We start from the raw sequence: 19,863 nt of genomic DNA, 5'->3' as shown, positions 1-19,863 counted from the left end.
CTCATTCGTTTTTGTCTAATTTCGCAAACAAGAGTTTGGAATCGAAATCAAGTATTGTACACAAAGTTAGTGTGTATAATAAACTTAATTCTATGTCTCGAAAATTCAATTTATATGAAAGTCAAAGAATCATAAATAAATTTTAAGAAAATAATCGTTAGGTACATTGTTTAAAATAAGTTTGCTAAGGATTAATCAAAGAAAACCAGGAATTATGAACTAAAATTACCATCAGTAAGAAAAAAAAGTAGTGTTTATAATTTCAGAATGTTAATTATTTAGGTGCTAACTCTGATAATATCTCCAAAAAAGGAAATAGTTTCAACACTGTGTATCAAACAAGTATGCGTAAGGCAGTAAGAGTAATGAAACTACAGCATGGTTTGAACATTTTAAGTTTCGGAAAATCACAACATGGGTGTAACTATTTTGAAGCAAAGATATAAGAGTGGCTACAAATAAATAGTAATAAATCCCTATAACGCTAACTTCATTGGAAAATGTATATCTTCGACATTTACAATTTAATAAGTTTTAGATAGGGAATTTCTGATGACCAAAATATATTGATGATATACAGCCTCATATACTACAAATTACATTTAAATGAATTCTGTAGCATAACTTTCATCTGAAAATAATGCTGAATAAACAATATTACAAACATAAGATTCACACATACCCATCAGAAACTCGGACATAACAAGTGGAAGTTCGGAAGAGTGTTGCGTGCGACGAACTGAAGAAATCAATTCTTCCAATTTACTTCTCCCTTCAGCTGGATATAGATTAGAACAAAAAGGAGTTTTCAAGAAGAAAGCTAATGTCGGAGAGACAGATTTCACCCAGTCTTGGTTAAATAATGCATTGGATACAGTGGACCGGGTTTTAGATAGCAGTGATATTACATCTTTGAGAGTCGATCGTTCATTTTCTTCAGTAGCATGAGCATGTAGAGCCTAAAGATGAGAAGCATCTAATTGTCGTAAACAAAGACTAATTCGACAGTCATGACAAAATAAACATGTATATAAAGAATACTGAATACTTCTATAAAATATACCAATATCAAATAAGAAAACTTAAAAACTCCGATACTAGTGCACTGTTATAAGTTCCTATACTCTTTAAACAGTAAATTATAACAAATCAACTCGTTAACAAAGTACAATGTTGTGTACTAAGTTTGCAGGTATATTTATTATTAGTAAATTAGACAAACTAGTTTAGTGACAAATTGATATTACTGGAGTTTTGCAACATCTTATCAAAATCACCAATAACAGTTGAAGAATAGAGATAAGATCTATGAATTAGTTAAAAATCTTTCAAGACACCAGAGACAACATACAGAACACCTTCAAAACTGCTCAAGCTGAACCACAAAATCATGTTTGACTAGTCTCTAATACTTAGCAGTCAGTCATCAAAAGCTATTCTAATGCAGCTGGAGTTTGCAAAAACCTTCATAGATACAATTTATGTTCTTCGGTATGTAAACATCACATTAAGGAGGAAGAATGTACTTGTAAAATCCCAGGGAATGAATTTGTGGTAAATCCAACGTTTCGCTCGGCAATCTGGTTCAAGCTTTTTCAAGGAAATATAATCAAATGTCAAAATTACCGAATATGAACAGGTACATGGTTCTTCGGTCAACTGTATGCTAAATATGTCATCCAATCATCTTAACAATGTTTAAAGTAAGTATTTGCTCTAGTGTGTATGAAACATGTGGTGTATGATGAAAAGTATGTTAAGATAACATTGTGTGTATTCGTAAGTGGATCTAACGTGTAAACAAAAATTTCATTCACTATTTATCGCCTCTACAATTTCTTTTAAATAAATGAATCGGAGAAATGAAACATTTTTTGTTGGTATGCTATGAGTAAACAGATTCTCTAAAAACAATATATACTTTACCTATACTTTAATATCAAATTACACAATCATCTTGCTTTTAAATTATAATATCTCTAAATTGTAAAAAGTTTCATGTTTTTAAGCAGGAATAAAAAATTTAAACATATAGAGAGCATGGAGCATGTAATTCAATAATATTTATAAAGAAAATAGTAAAAGAATTCCAAACGTGTTGTTGTAATTGTTTTGGGATTTGAGCACTCCATAGAATAGTTCAGAATTAAGAAGAAAGTGCTATCTAAATATCTCTTGTTAGAAATGGTTTACTAAGTGACGACAGTTACTGGTGAAGATTATTTTTCAAGGAATATTGCGTTTTGCTCTCCTAATCATCATTATTTTTCACTTATTTGATATAATCCTGGGCGAACAAAACAACAGGTACTCTATATATGACAAACTAAAACAGCATTGAAATCATGAACCAACATAAGTTAGACAATCATCGGAAACCTAGAAGCATTGGACGACCGCCTCGTTCTAGTAAGGGGCTTCTCAGCAGTGCGTATCCACACCCGAGAACCGAACACAGGACCTTCGGCCTCGCGCGTGAACATTTAATCTCTAGACCACTGAGCCGGCATTCAAAGGTGTTAGTGTTCAGTCTCAATCAACCCACGAAATCGAGTGATCATCTTCCATTTTCCTCGGTGGGTAGCTGTCTCACAAATGAATAGGTTTACAGACTTGAATATTATCTATTCCTAACATTATTGACAAAACGTTTACACGGTTATTTGACACAAAAAAACAATGATGAAATTACACTACCTCAATATGATCTGCAAGATATAATAATTGGAAATTTGGTAGAAGCAGAAGTTGAGGTAGAAGATAACGAAAAGCGATAACCATATGATTACAAGTTGGTAAAATGTTAGTCATGTCACTAGTAAAATTAAAAAGTTCCATTAATTGTGCTTGATTTTCTTTGAACGAGCTAGGTCCTGAAGAACAGTTATCAGTATCATCTGAGAAACCTTTTTCATGTACACTAGATGACTCATTATCAGGATTAGTTTTTATGCTGTCATCATTGACTGCAGATGATGAAGACGATGTTGATAAACCAATTATTTCCGTAATTTGACCATGATTGATGTCTTGGTTTGTAGATTCCGATATAGATTTGTGAAATGGTTGAAAAGATGATGGTGAATTGCTAACTGACCTTTGACCAGATATATGTTTCATATTACTATATAGAAAATGATCTGTTGCCTTAGGTTGGCGTGGATTTGTAAACGACGTGAAAGATAAAGAATGATTAAATCCATGGTTAGTAAAAATAGGACTGAAAGGTACAGGCATAGTAGTAACACGGTCAACTGAACTACTTGCACTGTTAACACTTGTACTTGTACCACTATAATTAGTGTGTCCAGATAACATATTTGACCAGTAAGATTGTGGACTGTCAGAGTGATGAGTTAGAACACAACATGAACCCGAAGATGGCCCAGAAGATGTCAGACCAACTGGATCATAACCAAAACTTGGGGTACATAATTGACATGAATGTGGATCAGAAAAACGTAATTTTATCTCAGCTTGACGACGACTAGATGCCTGAAAAAAGGGATTCAAGGAACTACTCTATTATTCTGTGTTTACAATAATTTTAGGAGTGGATTTAATAGTATTAACTACGTATTAAACAATCGTATCGCGAAATAGATAAGCGAAAATACAGAACAACTGAATAATAAGTTGTATATATATTCACTGAGACCCAGTCTGATAAACTTAAAGATAACAAATAATATTCAAAACTATTACCATAAACTGTTTAAATAAACCATTGTTAACAGAAGGATGTTCAGACATTTCTTAGGAAGCTAAATAAGGATAATTAATTACAAATTAACTCAATTTGAACTCCGCCTGTAGCTCTCCTAGGGTTACTGCCGATCCAAAGACCGAGTAAAAGAGGAGGGATGGGAATGGGTTCAGCTACCCCATCCCGTAGAAAACAACCTCGCTAAAAAACGCTAACCAGAAAAAAAAACAATTTAAACTCTGTCCTTAGAGTTGAAAGATCTTCATTTAGAAGAATTATATCTCATGGTAAAAGTGGAATTTATTCAAAAATTACGAGACCGATGGCCTTCTAACAACCAGAGAAACAGTTAATGTAGGCACATGAAATGAGATGCTGTTTTTTTCTGGTCATGAAAAAGATGTTTCGCGCATGTAAGGAGTTGCTCTGATCCTGTCCAAAGAGGCGCGAAAAGCAGTTATAGAATGGGAATCTCATGGATCCACAACCATCAAATCATCCTTCAAGACAGAGAAGGAGGAAATCACAATGAATGTTATCCAGTGCTATGCACCCACTAATGATATAAATGAAGACGATAAAGATCAGTTTTACCAGAGGCTGCAATCAGTCATAGCGAAGTGTACAAGAAAGAGTCTAACCATCCTGATGGGAGACCTAAACACCAAAGTTGGAATGGACAACACCGGATATGAAGATATCATGGGGATGACATGGACCGAGTGGGAGAAAGGAACAATAATGGCGAGATATTTGCAAATTTATGTGCATTCAACAAAATGGTTGTAGGTGGCACTATATCCTCCCACAAACATACAGAAAGCTGCATGGGTCTCACCAGATCACACTACACAGAACCAGATAAATCAGATTTGCATCAGTAAAATATTCATAAGGTCAATGGAAGACATGAAGACCAGGAGAGGAGCTGACGTAGCTTTAGATCACCACCTGGTGGTTGTCAAGATGAAACTGAAACTAAAGAAGCACTGGAAAACTGAAGAAGTAGCCCTACGAAGGTTGAATACAGCCTTCCTTCGAGATACTGACAAACTCAAAGAATTCATGATAACTCTCAACAACAGGTTACAAGCAGTAAAAGATTTACCCAAAAAGAGGAAACTACTATAGAGAACAACTGGAAAGGGATGAAAGAAGCACTAACTTCAACATGTCAGGAGGTGTCGGGCTTCAAGAAGCATCATCATAAGGAATAGATCTTTTTCCAAACACTGGATAGAAGTCAAAAAAGGAAAAACAAGAAGACATTAATTAACAACAGTCGAACAAGAACAGAAAAAGTCAAGGCAAAGACCGAATACATAGAAGTGAGCAAGCAAGTGAAGATGAGCATTAGAACCGATAAGAAAAAGAACGTGGAAGACCTAGCAATGACAGCAGGAAAAAGGTACAACAGAAGAAAATATGAGACGACTATATGACAACGAAGAAAATAATGGGGAAATATAGTAACCCAAAGAGACTAGTCAAGAACAAAGGAGACAAGTCAATCACTGAGATTTAAGAACAGAGGAACAGGTGGGTAGAGCACTTTAAAGAACTCTTGAATAGACCAGCCCCACTGAGCCCACTCGACATCGAAGCAACACACGCATACATGCTTATAGCTCCCAGACTACCAACGATCGAAGAAATCAGGCTGGCCACCACCACGAACGAAGGGTGGGAAAGCAGCAGGAGTAGACAACATACCAACTGAAGCACTGAAGTCAAACATTAAAGTAACTACAAACACGCTTCACGTTCTATTCAGGAAGATTTGGGAGGAAGAAAAAGTACCACTGACAGACTGGGAAGAAGGATACCTCATCAAGATACCAAAGAAAGGAGATCTGAGCAAATGTGAGAACTACAGAAGCATCACATTACTGTCAGTACCAGAAAACGTTTTCAAAAGTGTTGCTGAACCTGATGAAAGATTCAGTAGGCGCTCAACTTTGAGATTAACATACTGGATTCCGTAAGGATCGGTTATGCATAGACCGAACTGCTACACTATGGATCATTGTTGAGCAGTCAATTCAATGGAATTCTTCACTACACATCAACTACCTAAACTATGAGAAGGCGTTTGACAGTGTGGACAGGAGAACCTTATGGAACTTTCTTCGATACTATGGCATACCTGAGAAGATCGTCAACATCATATGGAATTCATAAAGTGGACTACACTGAAAAGTTGTGCATGGAAGACAGCTGACAGACGCATTTCAAGTAAGGACCGGAGTCAGATAAGGCTGTCTACTCGCCCCCTTTCTCCTTCTTCCGTTGCTTGACTGGATTATGAAGACCTTTACATCTGAAGAGAAGCACGGAATAAAATGGACAGGTTGGATGCAACTAGATGATTTGGACTTCGCAGATGAGCTAGCTTTTCTATCCTATATACATCAACAAATGCAGATGGAAACAACTAGTGTATCAGCGTTCTCTGAAGCAGTAGGCCTCAACATACGCAGAGGAAAAAGCAAGATCCTCAAATACAACACGAAGAACACTAACCCAATCACACTTGATGGAGAAGTGCTGGAAAAGTTGGAAACTTTAACGTACTTTGGCAGTATCATCGATGAGCGTGGAGGATCTGATGCAGATGTAAAGGCGAGGATTGGCAAATCAAGGACAACATTCCTACAGTTGAGGAACATACGGAACTCGAAACAATTGTCAACCAAAATCAAAATCAGAATCTTCAAATACGAACGTCAAGACAGTCTTGAAACTCTGAGAACTACCACAAACATCATCAAAACGGCATGAATATTTATAAACAATTGTATATGCAAGATACTGAATTTCCATTGACTAGATACCATCAGCAACAACCTACTATGATAGAAAACAAACTAGATTCTAACTGAACAGGAAATTAGGGAAGGACGTTGGAGGTAGATGGGACATACATTGCGGAAATCATCAAACTGCATCACGTAACAAGTGCTAACTTGGAGTCCTGAAGGGAAACAGAAGAGAGGAAGGTCGAGGAACACACTACAAAGGATGAATGGTAACTGGAAAGGATTGCCTACGACAGAGTTGGATGAAGAATCCAGGTGGGCCGCCTATGCTATTCCACGAGGGGTAACAGACGTAATTAAATAACTCAATTTGTAAATGTAAAACCACGAAAGTGTTGCTTCATAGCCTTGTGGATTAGAACTATAAGCCAGAGGTTCGAGGAGTAGTCTTCTAAAAGAGTCATCTGTTTCAGTTTGGGTGTCCGGACAGTATTCCAGCCCATACACATATAATAATAAGAATTAATGAACAAAACTTAGACGCTGACGCATACAATTTATAAAAACTATGTCACATTTAGTTTTATTTTATTGCACTTTGACCTTTTACTTTATGTTATTCCTATATCGCATACACACTTTCTTACACTAATTTCAATTTTTAACTCGATGGATTGTTTTTGCTGAGAGTTCGCTCCTGTCTAAACGGTTGTAGGGGTGGGTGGATAGTCAATTTCCTGAATACTGTTACGCAATGTAGATTGAAATAACCTTTCTGCAACCTCGTGAAACATTTAAAATTTTGGTGTCTGGCATTAGACAAAACCGGTTTGGATATGTCTAGAAAGTCTCGATACCGATATACGATGTATATCTCAAACGCGCACTCAAGATTTTAACGAAGTACTACAAATCCTCCTTTTACATGTCGATCATGAATTTTCGTTTCACATGCACTTATCTGAGGAATTTATGGCATCCATATCAGGTCTTGTTAGTTTTGATTACACATTGAGCCCCAAAGCAGAAGTATTACTGGTCGACAGGACACCTGTTAAGAGACGTTTATGTACCGTTAGACCAGGATGCTATTCAACTCATGTACGAAGTGCGGACGAGTGTATATGGTTTCAAGCCCCATTCTAAGTGTGAGGACTAGTAATACTACCTAGTTGCTCAAATTAAAGTAGGTGCATCAGAGTTTGGATCTACGACCTAGTGCCTAAAAGTAGAACGCCTTAACGCACCGACAGACTGTGATTCTAATGAAATAAAAGACTAATTCTACCGTCAACGAAGTGATTTATTTAACAAAGTGCGTTCGACAGATATCGTGCTAGCTAGGGAGTTGAATGCATAGGTCAGGTGTCAACATACAAAGTAGAGTAGTCTGAGTAAGTAGTAAGAACAAATTAACCATATGTTGGATGACAGGGACCTCTTCCAATAGTTTTGTAGAGATCATAACCTGTAACGGGTCAGCACCAGCTTCCATACATTTATCGGCCACCTGGAGACCTCCCTCTTCAACCTAAGCCTAGACTCAATTTGATTACATTGCAAGTAGCTCCCAGTGGTATAGACCTAAGCAAGAATGGTGCTCCTTCTGAAGAACCTTTAGTGTCCCTGTATCTGACTCCAGTTAGATCGTATGATTGATTATTATTGATATACATGTCGAAATATGTATGTCGCCAATCCTCGTATATAATCATTGACTTAACTTGTATTAGTGAATAACGGAATTAAATAAATCAAATACGAGAATGGATTTTTGAATGCGTATATTTTTTACACTCATTGATTTGAACAAACAATCAGAGGAATGAAACGAAGAGAAGAGAGCGAAGAGAAATGAAGTGCAGTGGAGATGGAGTGTGAGCTAACTCGATTTAATCAAGCGTTAATCAATATTTATAGCTACACAAAAATAAACTACAGACATGTGATGAGTAGGATAAGATGTACATACATATGCGCTCAAATAAAAACAGGGTTGATAAGTGAATAATCGACAAGGTCAAAATGTGACTCAAGAAGAATGGATAAATTGGCCTGTCCAGAAGCTAGAATAAGTTATGTGGGCTTAACATAGTAGCCGACACTATAAACCTATCTGGATCCTGATTATTGACTGATAGAAGTCAGGCTAATCTTGCGTTTCAAAATTCAACACATTGCCTTAAACGGATCGGTATTAGTAAAATTGATTGTGCCTGTCATTGCAACTAAACACTAAACTAATTCAAAGTTTCGGGATAGTTAACGACTCATTTAGAAGTGCAGATAAATCCTGGTTACATTTGGATGGCATTAAAACAATGGCTTGTAAAAGTAGCTCACAGTCCAACCATTAAACACAGGGTTCATGAAAGCGCTCCACTTCTTGACACAAAGCTTTCTACTCTAGAGAAATACAAGTTTGACAGTTAATGCAGAACCCTGAATCAGAAAATTTTACAAAGCTGGTGCAAGGACCAAGAAACCTGGTGGCAAGAGCGTACTAACGAGTTGTAAACAACAACTGCATCTGGTTAATGTCGGAAGCTGTCTAAACACAAAAGAGACGCTAACAACAAGAACTCAACTCGGTATCAATGAAACAATCTGAGGTCGATAGTGCATACATTGATAACCTTTATAGACATAAGGTTTATTGCATAAACAAAATCGATCAAGCTGTCCTGTAATGTTTTGCCTGGCTTATAAAATCTTCCACTAGCCTATAAGCATTTTGCACTAACCCAGGTTCGAATCGTGGCAGAGACATTCCATTGCGGCCCCGATAGCTCAGTGGTAACGTCTCTGACTGTGAAGCTGAGTGACACGGGATCGAATACGTCAGGGAGCACCAGTCCCCTCAAGATTACAGGTACACCTTGCTGACGAGTGCCAAATAGCACGAAACCCGGGTCCAGGGTTTCTTGTGTCAACACCTGAACTAAGGATAGGGAGAGAAGTAGTCGAACGCGTCGACAACCTCACCTATCTTGGAAGTCTGATCAGCCCTAATGGGTTGGTGTCTGACGAAATTTTTACATGAATTCAAAAAGCTCGTTTGGCTTTTGACAACTTCTGTCACCTATGGCGAAGACGAGATATCCGTCTATCAATTAAGGGACAAGTATACTGCGCAGTAGTTTGCTCTGTTCTACTTTACGGCTGTGAAACACGGCCATTAAGAGTAAAAGATACTCGTAAATTACTAGTATTTGACCACATATGCCTTAGAAATATTGATCGCATCTGCCAAGATCACCGGGTAAGTAATAGCGACGTTAGACACAGGGTATTAGGGAATGATGGTAAATCAGTTGATGAGGTCATGAATCTTCATCGACTGAGATGGTTGGGCCATGTGTTACGTATACCTGAACACCGATTACTACGATGCGCTATGCCGACTAGTATTGAGGATGGTTGGAAGAGAGTTAGGGGCGGCCAAACCAAAACGTGGCATCAGAGCTTGAAGTCACTAACTTCTAGTCTGAGCTATGTTGGTAGATGTAGACTACTTGGTTGGGGTCAGCGTGACTATCGTAACCAATCGTTGGAGACTCTAGGTGACATGGCTCACAATCGATCACAATGGCGCAGGTGTATACACTATCTTCCCTTAAACCTTGAGATTGAAATTGCTTCATATCTGTCTTCCTTCCTACACTTTATCCTTATATACAACCTTTCTTTTATATATTACCACCACTAGATTAACTACTTCCATGAATCCGGTGTTAATCTTGTTGTGCTAACGAGGTATGGCAACTTGGACCGATGCATATGTATGCCTGGTCCTACGTTGTAGCTGACTGATTGACTGAGCCCATAAGACATACTTCGGCTTCTCCGAAGGATGGTGATAAACTTCTAGAACTGGCTGGATTGTTTGGAAGGATTTGAGATATGAAGAATGTTATATCACCTTGAATTAGATTGGTAGTTGTCATCATCTCTAAAAAAGATCTACGTAAAGAAAACGACAACTATAAAGGTACAAGTCTGCCCTACTTTGTTTTCGAACTATCAGCTTCCGTCACATTCCTCAGTTTTGAGACAGACATTAAGGATTGACTTTTGGGGACCGACCACTTTTCATTCAAACCATGGATGTATTGATATATATATATATATATATTATATATATATATATTACAATAACATAAATATCCAGAAGCACGACATAAACAAATTGAGATCAAATAATTCGATTAGATGAAATATTCTCAAAATTTAGCAATACTTTGACTGAAAATAGAATAATATTCGGCGAAAATTTAAGACATGATTAGTGCTAAACTACTTCCTAAGATGGATCTTTATCTACTTGTAGCCTAACCTTGGCTATACAGTTAACTTGGTTTAAACAGTAATAGTTAAATGATTACGAGGGAGCTTATAACCAGGAAGATTTAAGTAACGTAAAAATAAGTTCACTTATCAGTCTTCCATTTACATTATTCGCAGAAACTGTCAACTACTTTTTTCAGCTTTACAACATAACAGTGAACGTCATAGCATAAAACAAACATGACGTATTACTACTAATATTACCGGTTGATTTCTGAACTAAATTTAGTGTTGAAGCAAACGGGTAAACGAAATGATTATAATCAAAGTATACAGAAATTAAAAACAATTTACTGCTCGTTCAAGATACAATACGAAGCTATTCAAATGATATGGAAAACTTACATTGCTAAGAGTGACTTGTAGGATCTTCTGAAATTCATTTGCAATTGTCCGCATAATACAAGGTGTTTGAGCCAAAATACTTATCCACTCACGACAATCATTACTAAAAAGTGTATCTGCGTAGTGCGCAAAGTTGTACAATGTTCCGTCTTCTGCAGCCTCCTAAAATAAACATTAAAGTAGGAGAGACCAAACAGACATTTTTCCTACAGGTTATCAAACTATTTGACATTTCAATATAAATAGAAAATATAACTTCTCTTAAGTCTTTTAAATAGTGTATGCCTGAAAACTTTGAATACAGTGAAGGCTATGGTAATTAAACCCTAGACTTTGTATACGAAAGTTTGTTTAGTTTATTAAATCTCATGTATTGAATGTGACTTCCACAACCATTAAGATCTTTACTTTTTATACCATATGATCATTAACATAATTCCATTCGGTATCATAGTCCTGCCCGACCTTTGCTGTTACCCTGACGTGGTGGTCGGTCTTGCCTATCATGATGAACCAATCGAGCTATACCGGCTGAAACAATCATTCCTCAAGGACCTACCATGCCAGACAGGTCGGTTGAAGAGTGGTATGACTAAAAGCAGCAAACCCAAGGTTCGAAGGCGAAGTCGTACTGCTGACTGTACAGAGGTGTGACAGTAGTAAGGTGTCACCTTCAGAAAACCAGGAAAACAGCGATACCGCCTTCCCACACGGAAGAGTAGGACTAGAACAGGTCGACCCTAAAAATGTACACCTCGCCTTTGTTATATCCCGACGAGAATTATGAATGGTAACTCTTGAGAATTATTTATGGACCAATACGATACATATATTTTTACTGTTTAATTGTTAAGTAACTTACTTACTTACTTACTTACTAACGCCTGTTACTCCCAATGGAGCATAGGCCGCCGACCAGCATTCTCCAACCCACTCTGTCCTGGGTCTTCCTTTCTAGTTCTACCCTATTTTTGTTCATTCTTCTCATGTCTGTCTCAATTTCTCAGCGTAATGTGTTCTTTGGTCTTCCTCTTCTCCTTTGGCCTTCAGGATCCCATGTGAGGGCTTGCCTTGTGACGCAGTTGGGTGATTTTCTCAATGTGTGTCCTATTCACTTCCAGCGCTTCTTCTTGTTTTCTTCCTCCGCTGGAACCTGGTTTGTTCTCTCCCACAGTAGCTTGTTGCTTATAGTGTCTGGCCATCGGATACGAAGTATCTTGCGTAGACAACTGTTGATAAACACCTGTATCTTCTGGATGATGGCTTTCGTAGTTCTCCACGTCTCCGCCCTATACAGTAGAACTGTCTTGACATTTGTATTGAAAATTCTGATCTTGGTGTTGGTTGATGTTAAGTAACTAAACTATGCATATTCATGTTCCTCCTATTATAAGCTTTATTTCGACCTATAGACTAGCACTATACGACTTACTGTTCTTGAGTTATACCCAGTCTATTAATTACAGTCTCCCACAATCACAACCACTTTTGGCTAGATCTTGTACAAATGTTATTTTCTATTTTATGGTGTAATGCGGTCTGTTTGGCTTGTAAATAAACCCAGTATGTTTGAAATACATGATTCATATCGCAGAGGCTGGGATTGGTGTTCTGGACTTAACAGGAAGGGCTAACACAAAAATTACCCACAAAAAGGCGTGTGACCGGCCTCAAGCAGTTGTCTCTTGAGCACTGAGGTCACGCTCTCAGGTCACCAAGGCCAACTCTAACGTAGTTTGCTTCTCAGTTACCCCTAGAAAAACCCTTCTACGGTGTGGGTAACCGAGCAGTGATAACCGCCCTCATACCTTTCATAGCACTCAAGACCACTGTATTCATAATCACATCTCCCTCTTCAATTCCTATTATTCCTATTACCTCTACTATCAACCCTAAACTTCCTTCTCAAGTGTCGCCATGGCCAACAATTCCAGTGCCCAAAATACCGTCTCAGGTCTACTGAAACATCGCTCCAAACTACACATGGGAGCCTTCAAAGTATGTATCATGTGTCGAACCAGCTAGCAGATCTCCTTGGCTAAGACCCTGGAATCTCGTACCATTGATGTATACTGTGTCTCCGAAACACGCATACAGGGTCCCAGTGCGGTCATTCACTTGACCTCACCTACACAAAACGGGGAGCCGATGAGATACACTTTCCGTTTATCTGGCGACCTGATGGCTAATTCTCGTGGACTGGTGGGTGTAGGCATAGCACTAAGTAGGAGGGCAGAACAATCCCTATTACAATGGATAACTGCTAACAGACGCCCATCAGCTGTTCGACTAAACGGCTCCGTAAGAACTCGGAAGGATAAGGACACATGTCGTTGCCTTTCCGTCGTTTCCGCCTACGCTCCCACTGAAGGCAGCCCGAATGAAGTGAAAGATGACTCTTACAGAAAGCTTTCTGAAAGTCTTCAAAAAGCTAAACACTCAGACATAGTACTCGTAGCAGGTTACTTTAATTCCCAAGTAGGTGGGTACGTAGAAGAAAAACCAGCTTCCAGCTGAAGAAGAAATTAGGGAAAGACGCTGAGAGTGGATAGGACATACATTGCAGAAATCATCAAACAGTACCACGAAGTAAGCGCTAACTTGGAATTCTGAAAGGAAACGGAAGAGAGAAAGACAGAACACAATGCGCCGAGAATTGGAAGCAGACATTAAAATGATGAGTAGCAACGAAAAAGGATTGCCCAGGGCAAAGTTCAGAGTGCTGGTGGGAAGCCTATGCTCCTCCACGAAAAGTAACAGGCGTACTTTAGGCAACTTAAACCAAACAAGAGGACATTTAGGTGGGTATTTTGGTATTCTGGTTCAACGAGATAATGGTGACCGTCTGCTACAACTGTGCTCAGGCAATCGTTTGTTTCTAACAAGCACTAACATGGCGACCCCCCGCACCAAACCAACGATGAACTCAATTAGACTGTATCGTCATCAGTCATCGTTCGAGAGACTCGATAGAAGACTGTCACTCGTTTTGGAATACATGCTTAGACTCTGACCATACCCTAATACGAGCACATAATTGCTGGTGCCTAACTGAAGGCAGAAGTCACATTAAGAAGACCCGTTATCGTTGAACTCAGTGATGATAAAGCCAAATGTAAATCCAGGAACACCTGAAGCCACATTTAGGCACTTTTGAGAACGAGGCTGACCCAGATATTGCTTCGAAAGATACACGAACAGCTGTGGAAACAGTAGCGACACTTATTAGTTGTTTGTACCAATGAGTTATGAAGAACCAGTGGATTTCTGCGACATCTATTACACTGATAGACTCTCGTAAACTTATCCTATCAGGCTCGAAAACACGATGAAAAGTAAAAGTAAATCAGACCCAGGATAACCAAAAGTCTAAGGAACGATCGTGAGCAGTGATGGGTAACGAAAGCAAAAGAGATGGAAAAGGCAGCGGCTGTAGGTAACACAAAACAGCTTTTCAGACTAATAAAAGAAACCAGAATTAAGGAGTCAAATGTAAGTGAAACTATCTCGAAAGAAGACGGCACTCTTATCTGTCCTCAATCCAGACGTTAAGAACGATGGGCGGAATACTTTAAGTGGCAGTTCAGCTGGTTTACAGATACTCTAGAGCTACCCACCATTTCCAAACACCTTGAATGCAACATTGAAGTAGGCCCCTCAACTCTAACTGAAGTTCAAAAAGCTGTGGCTAGTCTGAAACGAGGAAGAGCAACAGATCTATATGGGCTGGCCCCAGAGGTTTAAAGGATGGTGATCCAAACTTAGCGATAAAATTAATCAGGAATGAATATGGATGTAAAAAGCAGGTATATGTAATGATCCACGAACTGTTTGAAATCGTGTTTCAGAATGACATATCACTAATTTCTTGAGTAAGATAACTCAACCGGGCGGCATAGATAAAAGTAAAGTAAGAGCCGATTGATGTTTGGTTAGCGAATTCTAATCTAATGAAAGGACTTACTATCAAACATGAACCGATGAGACGAGTTTGGTCCTCAAAAGCATCGTCGATACACTCACTTAGCACAGTTACATGACTATGCACTTCTGAAGCACGATCAAAAACAAGCTGAGCAGATTTGATAGCACCTAGTAAACGTCGAGCTGTCAAGTTAATATTATGGATATCTTCATATTCAGTGAGAAGTGACTCTGTAACAATGCGGACATGTGATAACTCTTCCATAAGTGAGTCACCAAAAATGAGTACGATGATTCCAAGGTGCTGGACACTGAATCGCAATAAATACTGAATCTCTTTTGCATAATCCTTGTAATCTGCAGACTTTCTAGGTAGGAACGGGAGGGAATAACAAACTGGTGATTTTGATAGTTTTGGTGCTCCAAATAAACTGAAGATATGCTAGACGCCAAATGAAGTAAAACATATTGTAACGCTAAAATACTAGCCGAAAAAGGTATAAACTAGTCTATACAATATCTAAAAAACTGGATGGATACTACGAAACTCCGTAACTAATTAGTAACCAACCAGTCAGTCATAAAGAGTACAAAAGCTGAGACATGTGCATCGGTTCAGGATGTCACACCACAGCATAGCCAAATGTCAGAGTGTTATAGATCATAACAGCACTGATGAAAGTAAAGAAGATTAAGCATAGAACATATTCTTTGAGAAGATAAAATAGCTAATACGATAACTAAGAAACTGCCCCCAAATGCCCTGGTACGGCCGAGAATGGGGAGAGTCCACTCTCCCTCTCCAAATGCTCTCACATGGCCAGCGAATATATAGCCTCTGCCAGGGAGGTCCTACTCACTGCCTTCTCGCACCAGGGGTGTTGTTTACGAAATTCAGGACGAAAAGCGAATATCCGGCGCTTTAACCGGGTTGGTGGACAAGGCGAGTCCACCTAGGGGAGTTGGCAAACCCTGATTCCAAACCAATGGTGCACATGGGCTCCAGTATCCTGAGGGAACAAATGGCGTACGAATCAATCGTTGATCACCGGCTACCATGGGACTGTATCTCCTCACGATGCTCCACTGCCTTGTGGATCAGATCTTTCGGTCAAAGGCTCCGGGTGTGGGCCCCTAAGAAAACCACCTGCTTCAGTTCGGGCACCTGGGCAGTATCACAGCCCTCAAGCAAATCGAATGAGATTTGTATGGCGCATATGTATCTGGTGCTTCCTTGTACCAATATTTATGTGTTTAAATAAATAAATAGTAAACTAAGAAACTTGGGATTCAAAAGACGATAGACAATGAATGCACTTGAGTCATGTCGTCTAAAGTGTAACCATTGGTCGCAATTATCACGTGGAACCCAACCAGATAGTCTGCATCTGCTCACATGATTCGTTTCAACAGTTGACCGCTTCATGGACTAATGATAGATTTTAATTCCACCGTCTCTGTCTTTTTCGCATCAGCGACCATTATTCAACGAAGTAAAAGGTGACTGAACATATGCGACACGTGTCTAAGCCACCTCAGTTGATGTGGATTCACTGCCCCATCAATGGGTTTTCCATTCTTACCTAGTACCTTGGCGCTACTCGGTGGCCCCGAAATACAAAAGTTTAACCAACTTTGCCACAAACATTCTTTTACAGATAACACTCTCACCCACTGACTTATCAGAAGTCGATCTTTCACTAGATTTTCTTGTTGATCTAATATGGTTCTGTTTGGTCAAGATGCTGAGAAAAATTAAGTCTTCTGGTCACTTTAATAAAAAATACAAGGTTGTTTGAGATGGGTTTCCCTCACTTTTCACACAAAATGTTGCCTTAGAACTTGTCTGGGTTAACACCCGAACTAATGACAGGAAGAGAAATAGTTTTGTGTTGACTAATTCACTCATCCTAGAAGTCTCATCAGTCCTATTGAATTGTTGAATGACGAAATCGTGGCACGAATTCACAAAACCCAGTTCGTGTTTGCTAACTTACATCACCTGTAGCGTAGACGAGATATCCGTCTGCCAACTAAAGGGTGAGTTCACTAGACAGCAGTTTCCTTCATTTTACCCCATGGATGTAGAACATGGTCTCTAAAAATAAAGGATATTCGTAGGTTATTATTATTCGGCCATGTGTCTTCAAACTACTGCTCGTATATTTTGGAATCACCGAGTTAGCGACTTTGAGGTTAGACAGAGAATACTGGATAGACACGAGTGTTAACTCAGACCAATCCTGAAGCAACATTTTGTATTAAGAGTGAGAGGAACGGAAGTCAAACATGCTAATTAGTAACTAGTGTAAAAACGACCCACGACAAATATGTTTTTACAAACACATTCTAGTTAATATAGCCGGTTTGAAGTGCGGAGATTTAATGTCATATATTTTACGGATAGTCCTGATACCTGTTTAGTGGCACTCAAAAACATAACTTTCGTGCTATCACAAGTTCTACCTAATGATAAAATGATTAAGGAGGTTTGACAAACTTTTACATCAAATATGTGCTATTTTCCTCATGTTGGTCACTTTTTTGGAATCTACGATGTAATATAAACAATATTTTAATACAGCGTTTTCCTATATATATATATATATATATATATATATATATATATATCAGCCAAGAAATAAGTTAATACTAACATAAACAATAACAATATGTTCTTCTTGAAAAGCTATAATAATGACTGAAGAAACAGTTCTAGTCAACCACACTTATTACTTATTTTAGAATCATGGATCTCACACCATATTCACTTATTATATTGAACCAAACTATTCATCACTTTTTTTAAACTTACATGAACATCTGTAGCCTCAATATATCCTGACTGAATTTTCGACTCATAATTTACAACCCACTAAAAAATTGTCGGTTAAAATACTCCATTACCTGAACAATTTGTCCCATAATATGTTCCATTAGATGTGTCAGGAACAAGGAGACATTTGATTCCATGCGTGGAAACACCAACTGAGAATACAAATAAAGTTGGGCAAACTACAGTTACCTTGAAGCAGGAAAAGACTTTATCGGCAGAAATATACAATGTTTTTCTTTTTCCTTTCTCAATATGAGATTGAACCTCATCCAGAAATTGAGGAGAAGGCTTAAGTTTCTCGGGAAAACAGTAATCTATGGATTGTATAATATCACCAATACAGGTAGGAGCAGCAGCATCACAAAGACTTTTTACTATATTTAAAGTATAATTAACAATATGCGTTTTCGCAACTGGGCTCAAGCAGACGAGAGGTCTTCTCAATTTTAAACACTGTACTTCAAGTAAACGATGGCAAGGTAAATCTAACAAGCCAGTGTGAAATATTTGGTCAAAAGAAGCCGACATTCTGAGCACTCCCTTCCAATTAATTATTCAAAATAAAGACATCGTTTGAATTCTAAAATGTAGAATGGAGAATAAGTGACAAACAATAAAACTTTTAAAATTTGAAAGTAACGGCAAACGCATTGTTATAAAATCTCAAGCGATTCGCAGCAAACGATACTTAAATCCCAATCAAAGAGATCTCACAAAATAAAACAGCTAGCCTATTGATTGATTATGTGACTATATCAAGAAATCAAAACTATTTCTGAATAAAGTATTCGACAAATTACGGCAGTGAACAACTTGTCCACCAACAAATCAAAGACCAAGTTTACAGGCATTATCAACGTCTGACTGATGACAACGCAGCACCGTCCACACTATAACAACCATTTTAAAGTTAAGGCACTCAGAGACTACGCAGTGGTTTTCATTACCCATCCAGATAACTCATACATCTTCACGCCACACAGACAAACTCATTATACATCAACAGGTAATTTCATGTACTTGGTTTTGAGCTATAATTTAAGTATAAGGCTTAGTGATACTACCTAGTCTACATCGAAGTAGATATAATTGGGTCTGTGCCAATAGATCAACACTTAGTGACTTCATGTAAAATGGAATGTATCGTTATATGACTAACATACAGAGTTGAAACGGGAGAAGGGAATTCATAAAAACTACCGTGGGTGGAAAACATATCTGGAACTAAAGAATTTACCAGAAAATGAAAATATGAGCATTCTACTTGAAATCATAAAATAGGATGCAACTTTGTTAAGGGTTGCAGATAACGTTCATGCAAATGGAACCAAAACATACCAAGGTAAATCCCCTTATAATACGACTAAATAAAAGGCTCTAAACCAAAACAACTAATACCAAACTATTTACCCACTGATAGAAAACGTTGATGTTCACGTGATACTAAGTAAACATCATAGTCAATACTACTCTTAAATTACCGATAAAAGTAAGGATATTAAATTATTACCGTCCACTTCAAATATCCCCACAAGTTCAGAAACTGAGTGGAAAAACACTAAAAAGTGTTCGATTGTTAACGCTGATTCTTCATAATAATGAGTGGTAAAACGACATACCGTCAAATATGTTCATGTTAAGTGAAATCACTGTGCAAAAATATCTACAAGATTAAATTGAAGAAGTACAGAAATACTGCAAACAGTACCGTACGTTCAGAATTACCGCCCAAGACGTTCAATGACAACCATATGAAGAAAAAACACAAACCATCTAATATGATAATGAGCTATTACTAAAATATTTCCTCCTATCAATTATTATTTCATTCATCCTAAATTTCCTTGTAACCTCGGGTACTGTTACTAAAATCTAGCCAAATTATCCGGCATTTGTGTCTATGAATATGGAACAGCTCGCCGATCCTCGTCAAGTTCAAGGACAAC

At 38.1% G+C, this 19,863-nt stretch overlaps 1 protein-coding gene across 2 annotated transcripts in view; it reads right to left on the bottom strand.

Moving 5' to 3' along the window:
• Positions 1-18,445, bottom strand: part of Smp_035190.1 (putative ras GTP exchange factor, son of sevenless) — a gene marked incomplete at its 5' end in the record, with an annotated part of 42,584 nt that extends 24,139 nt beyond the window's left edge. Inside the window, 7 exons of one of the 2 annotated variants that reach the window (XM_018793369.1) lie at positions 683-959; positions 2,698-3,495; positions 11,158-11,319; positions 15,122-15,523; positions 17,897-17,956; positions 17,989-18,069; positions 18,107-18,445. In XM_018793369.1, coding sequence (XP_018647889.1) covers positions 683-959; positions 2,698-3,495; positions 11,158-11,319; positions 15,122-15,523; positions 17,897-17,956; positions 17,989-18,069; positions 18,107-18,445 — 2,119 coding nt within the window. Of the gene's footprint in view, positions 1-682; positions 960-2,697; positions 3,496-11,157; positions 11,320-12,023; positions 12,123-15,121; positions 15,524-17,896; positions 17,957-17,988; positions 18,070-18,106 lie in introns of those variants that run through there. The other variant, XM_018793370.1, reaches the window with a different exon arrangement.
• Positions 18,446-19,863: the final 1,418 nt, after the last annotated feature.

The sequence above is a fragment of the Schistosoma mansoni genome, chromosome 1, assembly GCF_000237925.1.
Source record: "Schistosoma mansoni strain Puerto Rico chromosome 1, complete genome".
NCBI lineage: Eukaryota > Metazoa > Platyhelminthes > Trematoda > Strigeidida > Schistosomatidae > Schistosoma > Schistosoma mansoni.
The sequence above is the reverse complement of the archived record's forward strand: the minus strand, read 5'-3'. Positions and strand labels throughout refer to the sequence as shown.